Source organism: Microcaecilia unicolor, chromosome 7 (genome assembly GCF_901765095.1).
Source record: "Microcaecilia unicolor chromosome 7, aMicUni1.1, whole genome shotgun sequence".
NCBI lineage: Eukaryota > Metazoa > Chordata > Amphibia > Gymnophiona > Siphonopidae > Microcaecilia > Microcaecilia unicolor.
This window is the reverse complement of record NC_044037.1, coordinates 241,699,633-241,725,800: the sequence shown is the minus strand read 5'-3', so window position 1 is coordinate 241,725,800 and position 26,168 is coordinate 241,699,633. Positions and strand designations below refer to the sequence as shown.

General features: G+C 41.2%; 1 protein-coding gene across 6 annotated transcripts in view; it reads right to left on the bottom strand.

Moving 5' to 3' along the window:
- RBMS1 (RNA binding motif single stranded interacting protein 1) overlaps positions 1–26,168 on the bottom strand; it is a 381,888-nt gene that overhangs the window by 193,721 nt on the left and 161,999 nt on the right. For 2 of the 6 annotated variants that reach the window (XM_030210716.1, XM_030210717.1), the window contains exon 1: positions 15,479–15,899. The exons of 3 other annotated variants lie outside the window; for them this stretch is intronic. In XM_030210716.1, the coding sequence (XP_030066576.1) occupies positions 15,479–15,529 (51 nt within the window). In that variant the 5' untranslated portion in view covers positions 15,530–15,899. Of the gene's footprint in view, positions 1–12,660; positions 12,683–15,478; positions 15,900–26,168 lie in introns of those variants that run through there. One more of the 6 variants, XM_030210718.1, reaches the window with a different exon arrangement.

The following is a 26,168-nucleotide window of genomic DNA, read 5'->3' as shown; positions in this document are numbered from 1 at the left end:
CATTTGTTGTTAATGCTTTGCAACTTGCATATGGTTTGTACAAATTTTTATTTTTTGCTAATAAATGTTTTGGAAAAAATGAAAAAGAAAATAGATATAAGATCCTTTATAGATGGCATTATAATTCAGTGACACTAATAAAATGTCTAAATTAGCATCTGCTTCCTGCTGGAGAAAGTGTGGGGAGGAAGGGGACTTTGTATATATTTGCTGGTTCTGTCCTAAAATTCATCCTTCCTAGAGAGAAGTTTGAGCTATGATGAAAGCTCTCTTAGGCTCTGATATGAAATGCTCTTTGTCTAGGGGGTTATTGGGCTGGCCCAGTCCAGAGAGGATCTTTTTCAACATCCATGTTTCAAAGTATGACAGCCGCTCAGTTAGCTATTATGACCATATGGAAACAGGCTGAGGCTCCTTTTAAGTAATTCGAGCAGATTTTGGACAATATCTGGTTAATGTCCAAATTAAAAGCAAAGATCCATGGCTATGGATCATTTTGAAGAAGGATGGAGCCTATATCAAGCACTGGAGACGAAAGCCCAGCTGTAATACATATTTGCAGCTGAATATTAGAAATCTAACTTTCTGTAACTGCTTATACTATAGTTTGAAATATAGCGTCTAGTAAGCGGCTTACCAGACACTATATTTACTGCTCTGATTCTCCTCTGATGAAGCTTTGGTGAAATGAGGGACCTTGCTGGGAGCAGTGAAGTCAGAACAATTTCCTTGGATGACTTTTGGAATTACTTTCTTTGCTGCCCTGGTGAACCCATGTTTGAACAGTGTCCTTCACCTGGCAATTTAAGTGAAGGTATTCTTTTCATGTTTATTAAAGTTTTGAAGTATATATAAAATTATTTGAGATGGTTTTTGGACATTACCAAACGAGTGGAGTTTTCTTGACCAATAATGGTGATTTCTTTTTTACTGATGTTTTTAATTACATCTGGTAATTTGAGTGTTTCACTGAGGTCTTTTCTCCAGTTAATTAAATAATACGTGAAAAAAAAATCAAATAATGGTTATTTACTTTTGAAATTGAAAAATTGTTTAGTAAGGTTCTATTGCACACAGACTGTCTCTTTTCCGGAATTACTTTATGTTTCCCTTCTGTTCTTTGTTTTATATTTTTCACAACTTGAAATAGCCCATATTTTTTGTTTAAGGCCACTGGGGAAGATATTGGGGTGAGTTTATTATTGATGGTTCTATAAGAACATAAGAATAGCCACACTGGATCAGATCAATGGTCCATCTAGCCCAGTATCCTGTTTTCCATAGTGGCCAATCCAGGTCACATGTGCCTGGCAGAAACCCAAACAGTAGTAACATATCAAGTGATAACCAAAAAATTTCTGCAGTGATTTCAGCAAGTTTACATTTACATCAGCCTTCCCGTTCTTTGAGGTCAGTATCTTCTAATTTGCTTGACGTTTCCTCTTTTAGGACTGTCTTTTGGATAAGCAGACACTCAATCTTTTATATCTTGTTTCAGCGAGAATTTGATTCTTTAGCTTAAGGGACTGTTTGGATGTTATTGATTTTGATGTTTCAGTAGATACTGTTTTGATGTATGTTGGTGGAAAATGTGTTATTATGAATGTAAATTGTTCCCCACTCAGGGTTGTAGATGTGCGGGTTATAAGTCTTTTAAATAAATAAATACCAATCCCAGGGCAAGCAGTGGCTTCACCCATGTCTGTCTCAACAGCAGGCTATGGACTTTTTCCTTCAAGAACTTGTCCAGACCTTTTTTAAACCCAGATACGCTAACCGCTGTTACTACAGCAAAGAGTTCCAGAGCTTAACTAGTCGGGTGGCCTTCTTTTGGTGTATTGTTTACCTAATTCTTCAATAAAATGCTAACTGAAAAAATAATTAATCTAGATCTGGCTATTTACACTTGTTCGCAAACAAAAAAAAGCAAACACTGGGCCTTCAGGATTGAGAAAAATGTAGTCCTTTAATATGACATAGACCCGACACGGGCCGTGTTTCGGCGTACAATCGCCTGCATCAGGGGTAGAAACAGAACTACCTTGGCGAATAGGTAGTTCTGTTTCTACCCCTGATGCAGGCGATTGTACGCCGAAACATGGCCCGTGTCGGGTCTATGTCATATTAAAGGACTACATTTTTCTCAATCCTGAAGGCCCAGTGTTTGCTTTTTTTGTTTGCTTGGTTGTATTTGTATGCTGTTTTCCCTCTCTTTTGTGACTGACTATTTACACTTGTTCAACAGCACGTGTCAATGTGAGCGCCTGAATTGTCAGCGTGATTTCTACCACTTAGTTTAGTATTTTATAAAGGCACACAGGTGCATTTGATTTTATAAAACAGTGCCCAAGTAGACATCTACTTACCCACCTTAGAAGAGGTGAAAGCTTGGCGCTTCTCCAAAGCCTTTAATGGAAGAAGCAACTAGATAGTCACACACACAAGGATTAACACCGGCTGCACATACTGAATCAGGACCTGCTTATCCACTCTTACTCTAGTTGAGATAATTTTCCTGCACCTTTCCTGTCTTCACGTGGGATTTAAGATAGTCAGCTTCCTATTTTAACTCCTGTATCCATCTATACCCTCTGCTGTCTAGTAAGATGTTTTAATATATATCATGTTATATTGCAAGTAGCATATGATGCCATAATGTTTACTCTTAGTTGAATATTTTTACTAATTGTCAGGTGTCTATATTCCATTTATTCTTGGTTACATTATCCTGAGTGCATTTCTTCAAAAAGGCAATAAATAAATCTAAATTAAATAAAATGATCCTCAAGCTGCTTACTGTCATACAGAGGGAAAAACCCACTGACAGAGAAATGTGAAAGAGAAAGGTTGTGTCCCAGGTGAAAAATGCTCTACATTAGTACATAAACAATATTCAGTTTTTCATACAACTCCATATTTAACTGAATGATGAACACTGTGGACAAGGGGGAAATGACGCCTGCATTTTGACACACATTTACCACACACAAAATTGAGAATGGCAGAAATACAGTATAACGCGTGCCAGATTCTTTTTAAAAGAATGAGAACTAATGAAAAGCAGAGAGAAAGGGAAAATGATTTAATATATTAGATTGATATTATCAAAAAGTAATTTCTAGCTAAAATTAATTTCAAAGAAAAGATAATACAACAAACAGTGAAACAAATGCACAGTTATAAATTCACGTTTCTGTAACCATGATGGGACTTTCATTTCTCTTCCTTCTGGACAATAAAGATTTTTTAGAGAATTTAAGGTTTGCCCTATTGACACCCAATGGAAGTAATTCCATTACATCATGTTTCTCTACCAGCATGGCATCGACCTGAAAAGTCACATGTGGAGCATTTACCTGGAATTTTCTCATATTATAGTTAGTAGGATTTGAAAAAGGATTCCGAGAACGTTATTCTGCACACCCAAGTAGGTAACTGCAACACACTGCATCAGTCATGATAATTAGGGTTAGCAATACTGAACATTACCATATTACAAGGTGCTACCACACATTAATATACCCTCTTTATGCGCTGGGACCTGTTTACTAATAATTGAAATGTGGTGCAAGACTTGCAAAAAAAAAAAAAAAATCCCAAAAAATTATAAGAGCATTTACTGCCTACTATTTAGTAGGTACTACATGATCCTGTGTTGCATAATGCAGTTAGCGTGTACTAATCAGAATACGCTAGCTGGATAAACACATCCATGCCATGCCCCATCCCCCCAAAAATAACATGTGATGACAGCATTCTAATAGGCAGATTTTCCTAAGCCTTTTTTTTGGCGTGCTCACCTTGTGCTAGGCTTAACAGCCTTTAAGTAAAACTACAGTCGCCTTGATAGTTCATTAATACATATACAGGTCAATATTCACCACTACTACTACTACTACTATTTAGCATTTCTATAGTGCTACAAGGCGTATGCAAATATTCAGCTGGCAAGAAGTTTTTTTGTTTTTTTTGTTTGATGCTGTTGTTTTTTTAATGTTGACTGCCACTGACTAATTCAGGGTGGAGGAGTGGCCTAGTGGTTAGAGCACTAGTTTTGACATCCAGAGGTGGCTGGTTCAAATCTCACTGCTGCTCCTTGTGATCTTGGGCAAGTCACTTAACCCTCCATTGCCTCAGGTACAAACGTAGATTGTGAGCCCTGCTGGGACAGAGAAATAGCCAGAGTACCTGAATATAACTCACCATGCGCTACTACTGAAAAAAGTGTGAGCAAAATCCAAATAAATAAATTAGACCCAGATATTCAATGCTATACCATATCTAGGCACCAGCATTGAATATACAGAAATTATGCAGGAAAGTCCAATATTCAGTGACGGTCCTACTTGCCTGGTTAGCTATGCAGGCAATGGCACTGTATTATTGCCGGTGCCCACTCATTTCCAGTTCCACTCGGACTTAGTCTTCAAACCACCCCAGCACTGCCTGGACAATGCCTCAGTAGGCAGAGGTGATATTGAGTGCCATTGCCCAGTTAAGTGTGGCTAATATCCCCTCCAGAGCAGCTCAGTACATTTAATCAGGTGGGAGCCTCTCCTCCTGGTTAAATTATTTTGAATATCAGGCACATAGAATATTATTTTTATTACATTTGTACCCCGCGCTTTCCCACTCATGGCAGGCTCAATGCGGCTTACATGGGGCAATGGAGGGTTAAGTGACTTGCCCAGAGTCACAAGGAGCTGCCTGTGCCTGAAGTGGGAATCGAACTCAGTTCCTCAGTTCCCCAGGATCAAAGTCCACCACCCTAACCACTAGGCCTCTGTGGACAAGTTTAAAGAGAAATTTATTGTGTATTTCTATATATCTGCTTAGTGATGAAACAACATAAAATAAGATGTGATTGTTGCATTTGTCCAGGTCTTGCTGCGTCCAAGTATTTGAAACAGACGTTTCCTTCCCTCTCCAAAAATCAGAGCTGTTCCAATTAATTTTGTGCCTCATTTTTCCCGCCACAATTTAATTTATGACAAACTGACATTCCTGCCTTCTTGAGGAAACCACCCACCTCATACCTCCAATCAAGTTTGAGAACCCACTATATAAACTACAAAATGTCACAGCATATCCTGAAGAAAGCCACGAAATGATGACTGAAACATCAGTTCCACCTGGACAACTGCAACAACCATGACGGCAGATGCAAAAGATTAAGAAAACAAAAAGTTAGACGGTACAAAATGATCTGGGCTCCTTTTAGCTCCTCTGCGTTAGGAAAACACACTTCCAATGACTCACGAACAGCTTTTGAAACAGTGCTTGGTGAAAAGTCATTGAGTGTTGGAACTGATGCCGGCAGATGAAAACCGAGGAATAGTGGACCCTGTTGTATCTGACATGGTATATCTGTACTAGATAAGATGTTTCAAACCAACTAATGCATATGGTGCAAATGAGGCGAGTGTGTGAGGTGAGTGGAAGAACAGCTTGACCTGTCCCTCTTAATGTTTCCAGTCCACATCAGCCAGGGTTTTGTTTTTCTTTCAGCTTTTTATTAATCGGAAAGAGCAAGAGGATGGGGTGCCAGGCCTAATGATTTATTTGTCTAGATATAACATGGATCTGAAAATATAAGAAATACTGCCTGACTTAATAGCAACAGCTGCACGAAATCTGAGGTCATAAACAGCCAATGTCTTCATTTGATTTACTATAATCTGCCTTTATAGCGCTTTTCAACAGACCATGTTACAACAAATTCCATTGTTATCCAAAATACAAATACTTTGCAAATCATTCTCAAACCAGTTTCATGAAAACCTTTTTTTCATTTTTTTTGCCCTACATAGAGGGTTTTTTCATTTTTTTTTTTTACTAAATGAAGGCTATTCCACTTGGTTATAGCTTTCCTCTTCTTGGCTCACAAGGAAAAGCTAGGGAAAACAGGCTCAGGGTAGACTCCCTCCCTGGCAGCAGCTGATCCTCTGGCACATGCACAATGCTTGGTGCTGGTGGCACTGAAGCTGCTGCACATTTACTTGTCACAAGGTTAAGTCACAGATGGGGCTTTCTGGCTAAATATCTAGAACATTATTTTCCCTGCATTTGTTTTCATAATTAACAGTGATAACAAAAGACACCCTTTTAAAAGGGTAACATGTCCCTTAACAAGGTAGAAATCTCACATCGTCCAATGGTCAGTTCTGCTGTGACCACAACTGCAAAAATAAAAATAAAACAAAAATTGCTGTCAGGCCCTCTCAGAACAGTATAATCTATGACAGGCCAGAGATTACATCCACAAGAGTGTCTGTCCTAAAAACAAAATTGCAGGTTTTCTGTCTGTGTAAGTTTGACAAAAACAGCTTAAAACATTTGTTAGTCACAGTCAATTTAGAAATCTGCATTTTGAATAAAATTATGGCTCTTGGGAAATAAAAATCCCCATGGAACACTACCAAAGAAAATCCCAAACAGCCTATGGATTCATCTGTTTGTTGCATAAAGGAGAGCAGTGCAATGCAAGCTGCGACTCTAATTACAGCATTCTGAGGCGAGGCAGCCAGCATTGGACTGCTTCTGAACCAGCCGATGCACAGAGGCTTCTCTTCAGCAAAAAGGCAGCAGTGTGAAGTAAATCACGTTCGGAAAAATGGAGACCAACACAGGTCCCCAATATAGCTCCAAACTCTATTTTCAAGGCATGAGGACTAAAAAAAAGAAAAAGCCACAGAACCCAAGTACCTTCTGGCATCCTTTTACTTTCATGGCCCAGAAACTTGGCAGCAAGTTTTTCGGGATGGGAGTTAGCATAATAGAACCCTTCCCCGCAGGGAAAAGACCATTGACAGCATAATATGTTCATTATAAGGAGATCAATAAAAAGGTTAGGAGTAACTTGTAATACGTAATTCAGGCACGCATCCAAAGCGCATTGGAAGGAAGAATATTTGAGTAAAAAGGACTTAAGATGGTCAGATGTGGGCAACTGAAAGGATGACCAAATCTTATCAACTTTTACAACTCCACACAGGGTGGAAGGCTCTCTGAAAGGCTCCTCAGGATTACTCTTGAGGGTCGGTACACCACTTCCGATCTTCAAGATTTTCTGTTCGCAGTAGCTAGCTAATCTGAAGAAGGAACTAGTTCATTAACAACCGATAGATCCTTGGTACTGATCAGATTGAAAAGTTTTCTAGTGTTCAAGCAGTCACCTCCCACGAATTTGCTACAGTAATTAATTTTTGCTTCCTTTATAGCATTTTTATAGTCTCCAAGAGCTCCTCTCCACAGTAATTTACTCTTATCTCAGCGAGCTTTAGACCATTTCTTCTCAAGTCTCCTACATAGAAATATATCTTGATTAAACCATGGCGGCAACTTATGCATTGTTTGTCAATTAAGTTGTGTACACAATTTTGGAATACGCCCAATGTGCACCAGATTTCAGTGCACAATATTGGGCGCTATATACAGAATCTAGGGGAAGTCCATTGTAAGCCATGGTTAATGTTCCAATACCATTACGGCACCTAGTGGGAGAACTAAAAGAAGGGAAGCACACTGCCCTGTGTTGCATTTCCCCATAGGCTAGAGGAAGCAAAACTGGGATGGTCACTATTTACAGGAACATAAGCAAAATTTAGTACACTGCTCTTACTCATATTGCTTTGAAGCTTAGACAAGACAGTTCTATCTTTGGGTGATATGGTAAGGGCCTCCTCTTCCAAGCCTACCCAATTTTCTAGCAATACTTTAAACAAACAAAAGTTAACAGGCGTTGGCTTTGTCTACATGACTGGCTGTCATTTATAAATAATAAAATCTAATCCTGATCTATTGAGAAGATATGAAGCCGAATAGACTTCTAGATTTTCCACTAGGGCCGCTGTTCTCTCCCATTTAAAAATTCACAGAAAACATGCACACAAAATGAAGGCATTGCTAGCCTTGTGCTGTTATGTTTCCTGTTCACTGGAAATACAGGAAGCACCTTTTTTTCACAGACACCGGTTTTGTTGTAACTGCATTATGCCCAAGCTGAACTATGTCCCAGCAGCAGTGTCAGAGAAGCAGCAAATGGTTGTTTTTAAAGCACACAGTGTTTGCTGACACAAGTAGGAAACTGATCCAGCTAGCCTGCTTGGATTCCTAGTCAGCGTCAGTGAATGTTTGTGCAGCACTGAAACAGCCGCTTAGCTTATTTTTAAGAACTTGCCTCAAAATCTCTAGCCACATGATTTACATTCCTTACCAAAATCAATTAAAAATTGCTCAAAGTACCCTTCCACTATCACTACATGGCTGCCCAGTGAAGGCCTAGGTGTCACTTCCTCCCTACAAGCTACGTATATTACTACAATGGTCATCTCTCAAAACTACAAACGCTCTGTAACTAGCCTCTTTTACTGCTTGTCTTTAATGACTAATGTCAGGATCCCACACCTTGCCCACAGTCATTCAGTGGTGCAACTGTAGACTAAACAATTAAAAGAGGTACAGTCGGACCAACCAATCACGACCAGAGGGTTGTCATACAGGTTCTCACCGGATTGAGTGTTTATCAGACCACAAATATACAGTCTGGTAAATCAGGAGGAAGACTGCAAAAGACAGGCAATTGTGGCTTGTTACACTTGGAAAGTTTAATGGTTGACCACACTTTCTGAACCTTTGTTAGCCTTTAGTATGATAATTTCAGCAGCTGATGTCATGAGACAGCACCACCCTGAGCTCCTGAACTTCAACTATTTTTTTTTCATCTATAGAAGCACTTTAAAGTACTTTAGGGCAGACTGTGTACAAAGGGAATAAGGCATGTAATGCTGGCTGTTGGAGTAACCGTAGCATAACTACAGATTCTCAGGATTTCTTTTAAAAAATCATGTGGCCTTCCAGTCCTGCACATTCCATTTCTGGAAACGTTTTGAAGAAGCTTTAAAAAAAAAAAAAAAAAATTCAGATCTGATTACAGAGGCCAGATATATGCTCACAGGAGAACAATAAATCCCTTCACTCGAAGTACGAGTCCAAAAACAAAGAACAGGCCCATAACTGAGAAGGTGAGTAGGCGGCACATGGCAGGTAAGAGACTGGCTTCCCTTTTCACAGTCACGCTCATTACCTGGGGCCTGCAGATATTCTGAATGAGGTTTGGAAAGCTTCTTCCCAGGTAGGCTCCAGGACATGCGTTGTGATATGAGTGCATGTCCACAACTCAAGAATTCAGAAATTTATAGAAGTTGAGTGATGGAAACCTGCCATAGCAAATAATATTCTCTAAACAAAATTAACACTGTTTTTTTTTCCCATTCATTTTGGGTCTTTAAAAAAGAAAAAAAAGTAAACTCCTATGGGGGAAATGTTAAAAAAGCGCCTCTGTGGATTCTTAAACAAATCTAGAACATAAAAGTAAAGGAGATATATTAAAAAAATGTTTTCTTATATAGTGTTTAAGTTTAAATTTCAGCTTCACACAGTGCTGGTGTGGGGGGGGGGGGGTCTCACCCCAGTTATCCTGTAAAGCATCCCTTCCGCTTTCTCCTGAAATCAAGGAAGTCGCATGTACCCAAACTTGCTCAGAGCAGTAAGAACTGACGTAGAGAAACATCAAATGCATGTAAAAAGTTCCAATTCAATTTATTTCACGATTAAAAGCTACAGACAGTGCAGAATCAACTATTAAAAGCACTTCCTTTTTTGGTTCAAGTACTTCGATGCAGTAGTTAAAGTGCAAGGATACTGCACATCCTTTCTTCCTGTATGTCTAAAATTAGCATCATTGCTGTTTGGGGGGAGGGGAGGGTGTTTCCAGAAGCAGCAGTACAAGTTCCCTGCTTCAAAAACGCATAAAGGACAATTCTATAAAGGGAGGCCAATTGCACACACTAATTTATAGAACAGATGCACCAGGTATGTCAATAACACCACAAACTGACATTTACGTACTAGGAACTATTCTATGAAACTTGTCATGTTAAGTCACACATGGCATGTAACAGCAAATGAGCTGTATCAGTGAGGCGGAGGACAGATGTGTCATGGGCATTTCACCTAGCAATATCTGCACCTCATAGACTAGTACCAGAAGCGGGCATTGCAAGGCACACATCTTTTGCCTGCCATTGACATGGCGTAAGATGTTGTACCTAGGATTTGGGGACTAGTGAGCAGGAAGTTTGTTTGTTACTCACACCTTGATACAGCACTTCTCTAGCGAAACTACGGCTGAACCAATGACTCACACATTTCCCTGCACTCGCACGTGAAAGCTAAGTTTGGATTTGATTCTTTCATGTTTTATTTGGATCCCTCATATACTCTCTGGAGATAGGCAAAAAAACCCTTTGATATACACAAATGCTATGACGAAAAATATACCCAACATTTACATACACAAAAAAATCCACCCTTGTTATTAACCTATAACTATTGGGTTGGAGGTTGGGCTTGAATCAGAGGCTTTTTCCCTTACCCTTTCAAACAATACGAATGCACCTCACAGAGTTACAGTTGTGTTCTCTTGAGAGTTTTCTTTTGCCAATTACCTTGAGAGTTATATTTATTTGACTGGATTTGGTACTCTCTTCCCTTTCATTGGTCTTATGTACCTAGGTTTTGGAACACCAAAGTGGCTTTGCGCTACTATAGAATTGGCACTGTGCGCGCTTATCACACCTACGTCTAGGTGCTACTTTAGCATTCTCCATTTCAACGTGAATCTAGCACAGAGTTCTCAACTCAGTCCTCGGGACACACCCAGCCAGTCAGGTTTGCAAGAAAAACCCACAATGAATATAAATTTGCATACACTGATTCCATTATATGCAATTTGCTCTCATTCACATTCACTGTGGATATCCTGAAAACCCGACTGGCTGTGTGTGTCCCTAGGACTGGGTTGAGAACTACTGGTCTAGCAAAATGGACTCCCCCCAAATCAAAAGCCTCTTCGGACATCAAAAGGATTTAGCTTATCCTAATTTTCTAAAACTGTACTGAAGAAAAGGTTTTCAGACCAATCCTACTGCCCCAGACTTGCAAATATCTCCGTTTGAGGAAAAACCCCACCCACCCAATTTTCCACTCAGTTTGGCCGCCATCTACCAATTCTTTGGCACATTGTCACTAGTTCTAGTCATTTTGACCACTTTTCTGGATTTCATGCAGTTGGTGTGCTGCACAGTTGCAAAAGTCATACTGGCAAGGTGAGCAAAACCTACTTAATGCCAGCCAAAAAACGTTCTCCCTCTAATGGCTGCTACTATCTGCTTGAATCAGACACCACCACCTTGAGTCTACATTTTGTTTTCCTCAAAATTAAGTAGAGAGTTGGAATGAGGGAACTTGGTGTGAAGCTAGCCTCATGGAAGCCTAGAGCTGTATGCCAGCCACTCACTGCCTTCTTGTTAACTACATTTGTTCAGCAATAGAAAGCTGCCAATGGCAGGTCATTCTTCTAGTTCACTACAGAGTAGTATGAGCTGAACCTGTGTGTGGTGACATGAATGATTACATTTTATAAAGTCTTCAAAATACACCAAATGCAGTAACTTAGAAGACACTGCCAGCTATATAAGTATCAAAATGGCCAGTCCAGCAATTCATTGCCAGTGTTGTGTGCCGCCATGATCCCCGAGTCAGGTCTTCTTTTGCTCTCTTGTGACATCTAGTGATTGGAACTAGGACCCATGATGGCAGGGTTTCAGAAGGAGCCTTGGTCCACAACCACTGCTGCAATGATCCAATTTGGGGGGGGGGGGGGGGGGGATGAGGGCTAAAAAGTAAAATAAGGGAGAAATCTCAAGCCTGTTATAAATGAAAGTTCACAGCACTCTGATTAAAACTGAAAGTACAAAGGCATAAGGAAAACTGCGAAATTAAAATGTAAAAGCTTGCCAAAAAGATTATTTTAAATAATTTTTTAAAGTCTAAGTTTATCAAGAATGACTCCACAGTCAAACAAATGGAAGTGGGTACATTCCTCACTGGAGATCCAGATATACATAGAAAGACATTTATGGCGCAAAAGCAATAAATGAAACCATATGCATAGGTTACACAGTTTTTGAGCTATTAAAGAGAAGAATATTAGCTATGCACCAATGCTTTAGGTCTGGGGGTTGGCAACTTTGGTCTTTGGTGGCAACAAGATATGTTTTCAAGATATTCCGTGCAACTATGCCCTGACTCCACTGTATGCATATTAACTGTGAACATCCTGAAATCATGACTGGCTTGAGGCATGCGAGGGGCTGAATTTCTTATCCTTGCTTTAGGTCTTACTTGAAGCCTTGGGTTAACCTTGTAAAGATGAACCAGCCTAGAACCAAATAAATATAGGCTAGCTAGGCATCTCCTAAATGTCCATTTACTCTTAAAACACAAGTAAAAGCCAATCAGACACGAAAACTACTAATTAATTCTTTCATATGCTCTTTTCTCAACAAGGCCAAACAACAAATGGCTGTTTAATCCACCAGAAAGCAGCAGGCTATGAAAACCTACTCATGCTGGTAAGCGAAACTGCTTCACCAGACTAAATGGAATAAAAGAGCAAGAACCATCAAAACTTTCAAAATATGGAAAAACTAAGAAAAGAATGCCACAAGCCCTTTGATCTAGCAGCTGGATACAGCTGATCACCATGAAAAGGGATCTTCTCAGAAGAGAGAGAGAGAGTTAACATGACCCAATCACATTTTGTTGGAAAGCCAAGATGAGGGTTCCACTATGAGGTAGAGATTACTGGACTGCAAATGAGTGGCGCTGATGAAGATTCCTGATGGAGAGGTACAAATCGAAGTGCCTTGTTGAACAAAGGGTGTCACCTGTCATATGAAGGAAAGCTTTTTCTGTCACATTGGTTTTCCATATTTGATTACTGTTCCCTCTTAATTATTTTTAGGGTGTTATTTTCATATACTGAGTCATGCTCTTTTTTTTCACATTGGTTGACATTAGAAGTGAATTTAGACAGTTGTGGAGAAGTCCCAGTTATGATGAACCAGATAAAAAGTCGAGATACAGTATTTTTGCTTTGTACACTGGTTTTACAGATGTGGGATCATGCAGTTCTATAGGGAGACCTATGATGGTCTAAATGAACAAGGAATGATAGCGGTTGATCATACAGCACATTCATTTGAATGTATGCTGTTGGGAACCATGAAATGTTACATAGTTGTGAAAGGTTTCACTACAGAAGGTCAGTCTCCCCATTATTTTTATCTATATTGGATAAAACAGATTTTTTTCAATTATATTCACTCTCATCACCGTATTAAAAAAACCCAGAGACTATTTTTGATTATTATTCATTATTTACTCTCTGAGATAGGATTAGTGGTTATAGAATTATCACACTATTTCAAGACACAAGTAGGCCCTACTCAAGCCACAATACAAGAAATAGTGAATCAGATTAAATTCAGTTCAGTGACTTCTATACCACCATTTCAAACAAAAAATTATTTAAGGCAGGAGTATAATAAACTCATAGCATACAGTAAAAAATAAGATTAACGAAACGGCATCATAAAAAGCAATTAAGATTTAAGTTTCTGGAAAGAATGCAAAGCACTTTATCCTCTTTATCTGACAGAAGTTCATGCACTGCCATTAAACATTCAGGTCTTAACTTATGGTACTGAAAATCAACTGCAGTTTCCTCAAAACCAAGTACTACACATATTCCCTTTTAAACTATAAATTGTATCAATCTGCCTGAGAACAGGAAAAATAAATGAGGGAACTTGTAGTTAGCAATTCTGTAACCAGAGTGAAGGATTAGCACACTGTTGCCTGTCCCATGATGATTAACTTTGAAAAGCCTCCTTACAGAATCCCTGCTTCAAGTCAAAATGAATCATGTAGTTGCCCAACTGGTTAACTACCCAGGCTCCCATGCAGGAAGTGTTTCAATAAGTGCCGGCTGAACGCTAACAAAAGAAACCTTTCAGCCAAATACCAATAGCACCCGGGGTCTGATGTCAGTATAATGCCCACACGTCTATTTCTTTTTCAGTCTACCGGAAAAAAAAAAAAAAAGGAAAAGAAAATAAACTGTTTGTTTTCCTGATTCTCTAAGCCTTTTTTCGTTCTTTGAATCTATGAAAAGAAAGAGCATCTTATCAGCGTGCTCCAGACCAGCAGGCTAAGTCACATCCGCACACACACCACAGCCCTTCCACTAAAAGGCCTCGCCCTCCCCTTGTCATTTTTTTTAACGCCCTGTTGTACAGCGACGACAAGAGAAGGAAGATCTAAGGCCCAAAGGTGTACCACACAATTATACTTTTTTTTTTTAATTCCAGCTCAAAGCACGGTTAACACACCGGCCTGGATGTGGAATACTGAGAATGTTTTATCGCTGTCTTTTTGAAAGGGTTGCATATGCCATCACCTCAAAAAAAGCAAAGCCACCCACTGCACATTCACCGTCTCAGCCCAATTTGCACACCTGTATTGTCAATGAAAATGAAAACATGCAGACAAGCTGACATTAAATCACTCCTGGATGTCATTAACTGAATGTAGGAATATAATCACAAAATTATGCTCTTTTGCTGAAAAAAATGGGGCTTTCTTTCTCTCTTTCTATTTTATTTAAAATAAAGACATTTTTTGATAACATGATCATGCGAAACAAATTAGTGCAAGTCTCCTAAAAAATAAAAAAAAAACACTGGAATTCCATTTTTTGTTTTGAAGTTTAAAGTACCACCCTATGATTCAAAATACATGGATTGTAGTAATTTGGAAACGCCTCAGAAGAAAGAAGCTGGCTTCCTTTAGAGCACAGTTAACAGTGAAGGAGATCAGGCTGGATCTGCAATTTCTAAGCCTTTTACTTCTGTACACCATTAACACGCTTACATTCTTTGGGGGGGGGGGGGGGCAGTTCATTTGTCTAAACTGCTAAGGATTCCATTTACAAGACTTTTATTGTTCTACAAGAAAACGGCTGCCATAGTTATAAGACACAGTGGAAAGGCAAAAACGAATATTCCACTTAACCTCTACATATAGAACCAGGCATACAAATCTGAGGAGCTCGAAAAGGCTTCTGGCAAAGCTGGCTGGAGGACAACCTTCATCTGTAATTATAAAATGGCATTTGGATAACGTTAGCCGTCAGCCTGTGGCAAGAATAAACACACTTCTGGGCTGCGGCTACAAAAGCAAGACAACTTGTTCGGTTAATGATAATTTGCTCCGTAACATTCTGAGCTGAAAAAAACAAAAATCCTGATCACACACTGTCGCTGCCCCAAACTTTCCGTAGTTAACTAGCAGAAACCCCAAACGCTTTCGTTTCAGTATTAAAGACAAAGCACCTAAGTGGAAGTTTAAGTGTGTCTTCCCCCCCCCCCCCCATAGTAAATAGCTCTTACAGAGACATCCTGACAGCGCAGCCAACCAGGGACTCTGGCTGTAAAGCAAAGAAAGTGACAGCAGCTTGCAGCGATCGCTCTCCCCCGGCCCAGGGAGAGAGAGATCGGGCTCGGACGCTCACCTGCTTGCGATACGCGGGTCTCACCGGGGTGCAGCTGTTGGGAAAAATCATTCCTCGTCCGCCCAACCCGGCCCCGCCGCGTTCACTTCTAGACGCCAACTTTGGCCGCAAGTTTCCCCACCGCTCCCCGGCTCAATCCGTGCCCTGCTCCCCTCCCCGCGCGCCTCTCGCTTCTCTGCCGCCGCCGCCGAGCTCAACGGGCCGCCCCCGAGGCCATTAGAGGGAGTTCATTGATCTGCCACAGAGAGAGAGAGAGAGAGACTTCCCCGCAGAACCCGTCTCCACCCACCGCGGCCGCTACCACGGAGAACTCGGGAGGCGCCCCCCGAAACAGCAGAGCCCTTCAAGCCGGTCCGGACGGCGGGTCAGGGCAGATCCTGCCCCGCACTCCGGGATAATACGGCGCCGATTCCGGCTCCTTGCTGCCCTGCAGCTCCAGGCACGGAGTCGGAGGAAAGGATGACCTAGGAGCCGGCGGCCGCCCCTGTGCTGGGAATGGTCGCTCCTGCCTCGCATGCCGCACATTCCTGAGAGCCGCCGTCAGCTCTTCCTGTGAGCCGCCAGCAGAGCAGAGGCACCGAGGCAGCCGCTACAGCGCTGCAAGGAAGGAGCCAGCCATAACCTCCCACCAAGACAGGGCAGCAGGGGAAGACCAGCCCTCCTACCCAACAGCTAGCAAGAAATGACCAAATCCAACCCCCCAACCCAAAAATGAAGGAGACGGCCAACAGCCAGCAAGTGAAGAAGACAAACTCCAGCTCAACCTCCTACCCAAAAATGAGCAAGAGAAGAGCAATTACAGTCTAATCTCCTACCCAACAGCCAGCAATGACAGATCAACTCCAGATTAATTCCCCATTTAACAGCCACCATAAACAGACCAACTGTAGCCTAATCCTCCATCCAAGTGACAGTTAACAGAAGTTCAACTCCTGCCTAGTCGCTCATGGAACAAGATAAGATCAATTCCAGTTTAATATTTTACTACTACTACTATTACAGTAGCTAGAAAACCCAAATTGGGCCTAACATTCCACCTAGGATTTGGTAATATCGAGCAAACCTAGTATTGTCTAGTCTTGCATTCAACATACAAGACAAAACACAACCCATGCCAGCCTAACTTCTACCCAACACAGCCACCCAAAGCTGCCATTCAGGAGAGGACCTCATATAGCCAAACCTTTCAGTGAGCACTGAAAGAGATAATGACAACTTCAACCCCAAAGCCTAAATCGTTTAAGCAGTTCCAGTAATGGCAAATGAAAGGATGCCTATTCAATACCTATGGGCTTCCTCTCATTTGCTGCACAGGAATGCTAGATTGGCTTTGTAAAAGAAGCCCTTAATTTTACAACTGAGCTCTAGACAAGGCAGTTTACAACATTTAAAAGTATTCATCAAACAATACAAAACAAAATAAAAACAAATAAAACAGGGAATATTTCTTTATCTCAACATCAGATCTCAATCATATCTTTAAAATAAGATCAAAACAGACTGATATTTTAAACAACCATATTACTGAATTTTTGCAAAGACCCATGATGAGGCACAAGACATACCACAGCCTGCTGTTTGACAATTAGTCCAAAGACACATATAAATAGATTTTTGGCAATATATTTATTTTAGCTTTGTTATTTTTTTTTTTAAACATTCTAAGGTCCCGATGATCAGTTTCCCCACGCTGTTCCAAACGGCACTGTAAACTTTACGCCGGAACAGTGTGAGGAAACAATACCCTGATGATCAACATTAATAGCATGCAAATGTATGCACCCTATTAGTTTTGATTATCAGGCTACTTCTGTGGGAGGATTGTGCCTGGGCATTCGCCCAAGGAACAATCCTGCAGAAGTTGTTTGACAGGTCCAGGCTGTCAAAAAAGAGCCGTACCTGTCAAACCTAAGGCATAATGTAAGCCACAATGAGCCTGTAAATAGGTGGGAAAATGTGGGATACAAATGCAACAAATAAATAAACATACAGAAGAGAGGGCTGGAGGTCTAGTGCCGTGCTGCCCCCCTCCCACGGTGATCAGAACTCCATGCAGATAACACACTGATGTGTGTTAATCATGAGTCCAGCTTAAATTGGAAAATGAGTTTGGCTAACATTATGGTATAAGAGCAGCAAGATAGGAATAAGTCAAAAGGGGATGTAAGAAATAGACTTTTCTGAGGAGTTTAATAGCTTTACACTAAATATCTATTTGAGTTTATAAATCTGAATGACTTATTTTAGAAGGCAGATGAAAACTAGTTTATTCAAAACTGCAGGAGAGCTGGTTTTTCTAGATTCACAAGAACATAACAGAAATGTAGTGGCATAGTAAATACTGGCATATAAAGAACAGCACAGCCCATCTGGTTTGCTCAACATGGCAGCCAGAGCTGCATCCACCACACCATTATTAAACACTGGCATCTCAAACACAGTAGTTGGCAATTTGCCGCCATACCAATCACATACAGGCAGTTATGTATCATGCAATCTTGGAATCATAGGTGTTGCTATGGGGTGGCAAGTGCCACCCCAATTTTATCCAGCATCTTCTACCCCTCCCCCTTTAAGTCTGGTATGTTTCCCTCTTCCTCTCCTCCTACCTGTGGCATGGCCCGGCACCTTTCTATTCCCTTCCTCCTCTTTCTCCCCCCCCCCCCCCAAGCAGTCCTCTAACCTTTGGTACGTTGCTGTCAGTGTCAATCATTCAGGCAAGCCACTGCCGGCTGGCTCCAGAGGTGTTCTCTGTGCTGCTTCCCATCTACTCTGATACAACTTCCTGTTCCCGTATAGGTGGGATATAGCACAAAGAACAGTTCTCCAGTCAGCTAGCAGTAGTCTACTTGAATAGCTGATGCTTCCAGTAATGCACCAAATAATTGGAAGACTGGCAGGAGGGGGAGGAAGGGAATAGAGAGGAGGTGTTGGCCACACAGCAGCATGCCAAGGGAGCAGGGAGGTTAAAGATTTGGCCAGCCAAGGGGGGGAGAGAAACAGAAATGTCTGATCACAGGGTTGGGGTCAGGTTAAGGAGAGATGCTGGATATGGTGGGTGTAGTGGAGTGTGGAGAGAACTGAGAGTTCAGATGAAGTGATGGGTAGAGAGCGGAGAGATACTGGTGCGACTGAGGAAAGGGGAGAGAAAAAGAGCGATGCTGGGGTGGTAAGGGGTGAGCAGAGGGAAAAGAGAGAGACTGGAAGGTGGGGAAGTGAGGGGATTAGTTGGAGAGACATAGATTGATGCTGGATTGTGGGGAGTAGGCAAGGGAAGAGAGATACTGGCGCTGGAATGAGAGATGCAGAATACGAAGAGGGGAGAGGAGAAGCTAGTCAAAAAGATGGACAAGGCCATAGAGGGGTGATGCTGGACAGAGGGGAAGGGGTATGGGGACAAAGAGGATTGATGGTGAACATGGGGAGAGACAGGGACAAAGGGGAGATGATAGGACAGGTAGGGACATGGGAATGATGGTGGACATGGATAAAGAAAAAAATGTCAAATGAACCAGAAACCCCGGAAACAGGAGAAGATGGATGGCACTCAGTAATAGGAGGTAGGGGAACAGAGCTAATAAACTATGGATGGGACCCAGGGTTTGGAGGGGCAAGGGAACAGAGCAGAAGGTGGCTGGGACCCAGGGGTAGGGAGAGGTAAAGGAACACAGGAGATGATGGATTGGACCCAGAGGTGAGGGTGGGAGGTGGGATAAGGGAACAGAGCAGAAGATGGATGGGACATGGGAATGGGGTACCAGAACAGAAGATGACTAAGATATTGTGACTGAGAGATTTTTTTTTGGGGGGGGGGGGAGAAGAGCAGGGAATAATGGATGGGAGAGATGAAGGGGGATTTTGAAGGGATAGGGAAGATCTGGCAATTGGTAGGTATGAGTGGGAGTATGTTGATGGGTTGGGGAAAATGAGTGAAATAGAGAGGTAACAGAGAAGAAAGGAAATGGGGGGAATTGTTGAGATATGAATGACCTGGAAGACAAGAGAGAGGATGAAAGGCATTGAAAAGGGATGGGAGTATTGGGAAGGGATGTGAAACGAAGGGGATGGGTCTGTGGAGGGGTTGAATGAGAGTGAACATGGGGTTAAATGATAGTAAAAGAGAGGCAATAGGAGATAAGAGGGTAAGAGATAGAAGAATAGCCTGAAGGCATGGGAGGAAAAGAGAAACAGAAATGTAGCTATACTGGTGAGGGGATGTGAGGCAGTGGAGGGTAGAATGAGAGGGTGAGTACCAAGGATGGAAATGGAGGACTAGGGAGTGGGTGAAAGATGAAGAGGAGGATAGGAAACTAGAGAAGGAGAAGGACAGAGGGAGCAATGGAAAGGGGATGAGAGGGAGATGGGAAAAGCTGGTAGATGACAGCTGAAAAGGAGGAGACTAAGAAAATTGTGAGAGAAAGGGAGAATGAAGGTAAAATCAAATAGGCAGATACAAAATGCAGGCAAGAAAACATGAAAAGAGAGATCAGTGGCAGACAAATGTAGAGAAGGAAAAGAAGACAAGAAGAAAGAAGAAATGGAAAGGCAAATCTGGAAAATAATTTGGGAGAAGACTGGCAAAAAGGAAAGTAGACAGGACTGGGATCAGCCCAATCAGAAAAATAAAAAGCTCAGACAACAAACAGTAAAAAAAAACACAAAATTTTATTTAATACTTTAAAAGAATAGGGACATGCCCACTTTGGTAACATCTTTTCTGTTTTTCCTATTTAGCAGAGTACAGGACAAAACACATTTGTTTCTCTTTTACCAGTATTACCCTGCTTATAGAATCTGGCTTTCTTAGGTGTGTGTGTTGGGGGGGGGGGGGGGTCCTCTGTTTCAGTTTTTGTGGCCTCCATCTGTTTTCTGCATTTTAGACTGAGGTGAAGGATTCTGCTATTATGTAGTATCTGTGTAGGAATTTGTAACAGTCCAGCTTGTTCTAGTTTCCCAGAAGTAGGTGTATTGGTGCTCTATAGCCCACTGTACTATTTATAGCATGGTCATTTCAAAAGTGGATTATGGCTCTTATGGTTTGGTAAGTTTGCTATGTAGGTTTTGAATGCATCTTTGCAGGGTTTTGTATTATTTTGAAAAAGTGTCTGGCCCTATTTGAAAGCAGTTCCTTGGTACCCAAAATAAAAAGGCTCAAGACTAATGGTCTCCACATCCTGTAGAGTCATCACATAAACAAAATCCCATCTGACTGGCACTAGAAGGCGCAATCCTTTGGTACTAATCACAGTCGAAATATTTTTTTGTGTAGCATGCTGTAAGAGGGATAGCTCTGTTTTTGGGGAACAGGGAATTTGTGATACAGAACTGGAGGTGCAGAGTTTATATTAAGATTCTGTCCAATTCTATAGAGAATCCAGGCTTCACGCCACACAAAAGAATTTATTGAATGAAGTTAATTATAATGGTGGTTTTACCTGGTAGCTGAAACTAGCTTGAGGGAGAGGGTTTCTTTATGCCAGTGGTTCTAAAAATCTAGTCCTGGAGCCATCCCAGCCAGTCAGGTTTTCAGGATACCCTCAATGAATATTCATGAGAGGGATCTGCATGCAGGGGTGCCAGTGCATGCAAATCTCACTCATGAATATTTGTTGTGGATATCCTAAAAACCTGACTGGCTGGGGTGCCTCTAGGACCAGGTTTGGGAATCACTGCTTTATGCATAGAAGTCCATGGAGTTCTATCTTGCAAATTTGAAAAATGGGAGTGAAGAGGGAAGGGGTGTGTGGTGTGGATGGCATGATGTGAAGAAATGTTGCTTTAGCTTGCCACCCCAAATATTTCTGTCTTAAGATGCCACTGCTTGGAACACAATACCATAAAATCATGCCAACAGTCTGAACAATGGCTTTATTATGGCTGCAGCAGAGTCACAATCATTATCAATACACGATTAAGCCAACAATGCTGTTAACTAACAGCATTTTATTCGCTAATTTCAACCTTAAGATGTCTCCCCTTCCCCCAGTGAGATACACATCACCTGCACTTATAGTATTTGCTATGAATGTGATAGACAAATCAGGATGAAGTTTACATAATTTCTATTTCATGACTGGGACAAAGAGCACAGAAGTTTGCCTAGTACTGGCCTAACTTCCCAACTACTGGAGTTGCCATCTAAGCACTACGCCTGCCTATCATAACAAATCAACAGCCATGAGGCCATTTAAGTTTTGTTTTAATTCCAACCTCTACAAATAAGGTGAGGTATTTTATTAGACTACCGTTTTGAGTAGATTTGATGTGCTAATACTCCGTTCCTTAGATCCAACCAGGTCTAGAGCATAAAAGATCTTCTGGAATCATACATAGCCGCCTAAGGATAATGATCCAAAACACCTTGCCCAAACTGTTTTTATTGTTTATTGGGTATTTGCTATACTGCCTATCAGTGTTTTGGTTTTTTTTTTTAGAAAGTTGTATTAAAAGTACTACTTGTTGTGATTCAATTGGAAGAATTGCATGAAAAACACTTCTAAGGGTATTTGAATGGCTCTTGAAAGAGGTTTGAAGCCTTATTTAAGAAAACTAATATGCTGCTGTCAGTAGAGGAGTGGCCTAGTGGTTAGGGTGGTGGACTTTGGTCCTGAGGAACTGAGTTCGATTCCCTGCACAGGCAGCTCCTTGTGACTCTGGGCAAGTCACTTAACCCTCCATTGCCTGCCGCATAGAGCCTGCCATGAGTGGGAAAGCGCGGGGTACAAATGTAATTTATGGACAAAAATGAGTTTAAAGTCTCTCCCAACTTCTTCAACCTTTTCCCACACTTGCCTCTTTCTCTCTTGCGTGTCTCTTTATCTGGTTCTTACCCATTCTTTGCCTCCTACACTCACCCATCCATCTCTGAAGTCTTTCTCCCATTTTCTCCTCTTCCTTCCTCCATCAATCTGCTGGCACTCCAAACTGGTGCTCCTCTGCGAGGTCTGCTCAGAATGGCTTGGTGGTTTCAAAAATAAATGGTACCTAACTACCATTTCCCTACAGGACACTAAGAAAACCAGTATCTAGACCAACATGCTGTTCAGCTTAGAGAGGGCAGTGTGGCATAGTCAGTAGTTTCAAACACATACTTCTGGCTGAGTGAGAGTGTAATACCTGAACTGAACAAAATGTTGGTCTGGAGTGTTGGGCATGGTGCGTGGATCCAGAAATGAAATGATGGTACATAAATATTACAGCTTCTCTAATCTGCATACCCACAGAAACTACTAAGCTCAACAATCCCTTTCTCTATCAGACTTCTTTTGTGCTTGTCCCTTCAACCATTTCCATGGCTTGTCCCATCATCCACCAACTTCTCCATAAGGAAATATTTACTTAGATTACTCTAGAGTCTACCTCCTTTGTAGCCTAGTGGTTAGTGCAGTGGACTTTGATCCTGGGGAACTGAGTTTGATTCCCACTGCAGCTCCTTGTGACTCTGGGCAAGTCACTTAACCCTCCATTGCCCCTGGTACAAAATAAGTACCTGAATATATGTAAACCACTTTGAATGTAGTTGCAAAAACCTCAGAAAGGCGGTATATCAAGTCCCATTTCCCTTCCCCTTCATCCTCGTTCTGGAGCTTCCTTTGAATTGAAAGAGACCTGCCTTTTGTGCATTTATAACCACAAAGGTAATTAAATGTCTCTACCATCTATCCTCCCTCCAGCTTTTCTTCCAAGGTATACATAATTTAGATCTTTAAGTCTGCCCCATACGTTTAGAACATAAGTGTAGCCATACTGTGTCAGACCAATGGTCCATCTAGCCCAGTATCCCATTTCCAAAAACAGTGGCCAAGCCGGGTCACAAATACCTGGCAGCAACCGAATTATTAGAAACATTCCATGCTAACCAATCCCGGAGCAAGCAGCTTCCTCCCCATGTCTGTCTCTATAGCAGATTATGGACTTTTCCTCCAGGAACTGTCCAAACCTTTTTTAAACACATCCTCCGGCAAAGAGTTCCAGAGCTAAACTATTAATTGAGTGAAAAAATATTTCCTCCTATTTGTTTTAAAAGTATTTTCGTGTAACTTCCTTGAGTGTACCCTAGTCTTTGTACTTTTGGAACGAGTAAAAATTGATTTACTTCTACTCGTTTTATACCACTCAAGATTTTGTGTACCTCAAGGCCATTTCAGTAGCTGCTTTTGGAAAAACTCTATCCTGTCTTTTTGAAGGTGCATTCTCCAGAACTGTACACAGTAATCCAAATGGGGACTTATAGAAAGGTGCTATCAACTCGTTTTTCCTGCTGGTCATTCCTCCCCCTATGCACCCAAGCATTCTTCTGGCTTTTGTTGTCACCTTTTCTATCTGTTTTGCCAGTTTAAGATCATCAAATATGACCACTCCCAGGCTCCACTATTCTTTTGTGCACAGAAGTACTTCACACCACTCTCTTGGGTTTTTGCAGCCCAAATGTATGACCCTGCATTTTTTTAAATATTAAATCTTAGCAGCCAAACTGTATATTCCTTTCTTCAAGATCTGTTAAATCCCTCCGGATGTTATCCACAGCAGTTTTTGGTATCCACCACAAAGAGGTAGACCTTCCCAACAGCCCTTTTACAATATCGCTTAAAAAAATGTTAAATAAACTGGACTAAGGACCAATCCCTTTGGCACTCCACTAGTGATGCCCATTTTAATATTGCATTTTAAAATCATTAATACATTTATGGTAACGAAAAGAATCAAGAAAAAAATATAATGAGAATTATTGATGTGAAAGATTTGGTTTCAAGTCCATATCATAGGATACACGCTAACTTTAGGCATTTACCAGTAATCCAAGCAGCAGAAAAATAATTTAATTCTAACTCCAATCATACAACCAACTGAGAAAATTATATCATCCTGGAACTGCTCTCTCAGCCAAAAAAAATTCTAAATGAAATGGATCAACAAAGGTATACCTATTATTCTCCAATGTGACTAGATATTTATTTATATTTTGCTCACCCCTTTTTCAGTAGCAGGTCAAGGTGAGTTACATTCAGGTACACTGGATATTTCTCTATCCCAGGAGGGCTCACAATCTAAGTTTGTACCTGAGGCAATGGAGGGTTAAGTGACTTGCCCAAGATCACAAGGAGCAGCAGTGGGATTTGAACCGGCCACCTCTGGATTGCAAGACCGGTGCTCTAACCACTAGGCCACTCCTCCATATTTGCAGGCACATCATAAGAGGAATGTAGCACACAGGGCCAAAGCTCTAGCTCCCCCATTTACTAAGCCGAGCTAGTGGCTGCCGGTGCGCTAATGCCAACACAGCCCTTTCACTTTGAACAGGCTGTGTGGGCATTGCCGCATGACTTAGTAAACAGGGGAGGGTTGGTTGATTTTAAAGCCAAGAAAGCCTTTCTATATAATTGAGTAGGTAGGTCTAGTCACATCAGGGAAATATTAATATGCTGTCCAAAAAAGCCCCCAAAACATTATTTTTAGCAAAATAGTCAGTTTTTGTCATTTGGTTTGAAAAGTAGCTCATAAAGTTCAACAAGTTTCAATATTGTCTTGAAGACTCAAAAATTCTGACATATCCAAAGTAGATGCAGTAATAGCTCCTTCACCGATATGGGTTTGTCCAGTTCCTCTAGGAATATAAAAGATATTATCCACAATAAAATTATCCACCTGTGGATACAATAAAATGAAAATTCCTAATTCTCACTGAATTTTTTATCCACTCCAATCTATTATGTACTACTAAAGAGTCCTTAACAGCTGATGAGGTTATAGTCTGCAATGTACTAAGATGAGATTCTGCTTTAGAAACACACAAATTACAACAAAAAAAAAATCACACTTTGTAACAACTTATCCTGGTCATTTAATTTCTTAACGGTTTCTTCAGAAAATCCACTTAAATGTTTCAAAGTCTCCTTCAAAATTGATTCTGACCTTACAACAACTGCCCATACATCTTTAATAGTTAATTCAGAATCTTGAGAGATTACAGAAGAGGGCTCAGTAGGGCCCAGATTGGCTGGAAAATGCACAGCTGAGGGCACTGCTACTAATTGCTCCAATCTGTCTCAACACTTCCATTGCCAGGAACTTCTCCCTTTGTAGTTGGCCCGGCTTGTTGTAACCGCTCTTCAATTAAAGAAGTCACATTGGAAGACAATATATCAGAAGGTTGAGGGGGAGGGGTTCTTGCCTCCGAACTTAATGAAGCATTGGCAGGAGAAAACATACTTACAGAATTCTCGAGGAACTTAACTGAAGAGGTATCAAACGATGGTCCATAGGCCCTCTTACAGATATTGGGAGTAGATTGAACCACCGAAGTTCTCTTAGCTTTCCTCTTTCCCATCTGTGAAAAATACCTGATATTCCACTGCTCCTAGTTGCTCCTGAGGCCTGGTGTGCCCCTTTGAGCATGCACCTGCCCGCCATTTCACGGCAAGTGAGTGTTGCTGAAGCAGCTGCTAATATCGGAGAGATCCTCCTGAACTCTGAGGCGGTACAAATGGGTACTGACGTCAACATGTTCCTGTAATGATCCTATCTTAAGAGTGAAGTGAATTTTGTCATTTTTGTCACCTCCCACTCAACCAGTGTTTAATCCATTCAGTCACTTTAGGGCTCATTCAAATGGCATTCTGTTTATTTACAAGCCACCTGTGCCTATGTGGAAATGTATCGAGGCTTTGCTGAAATCTAACTACACCATTTC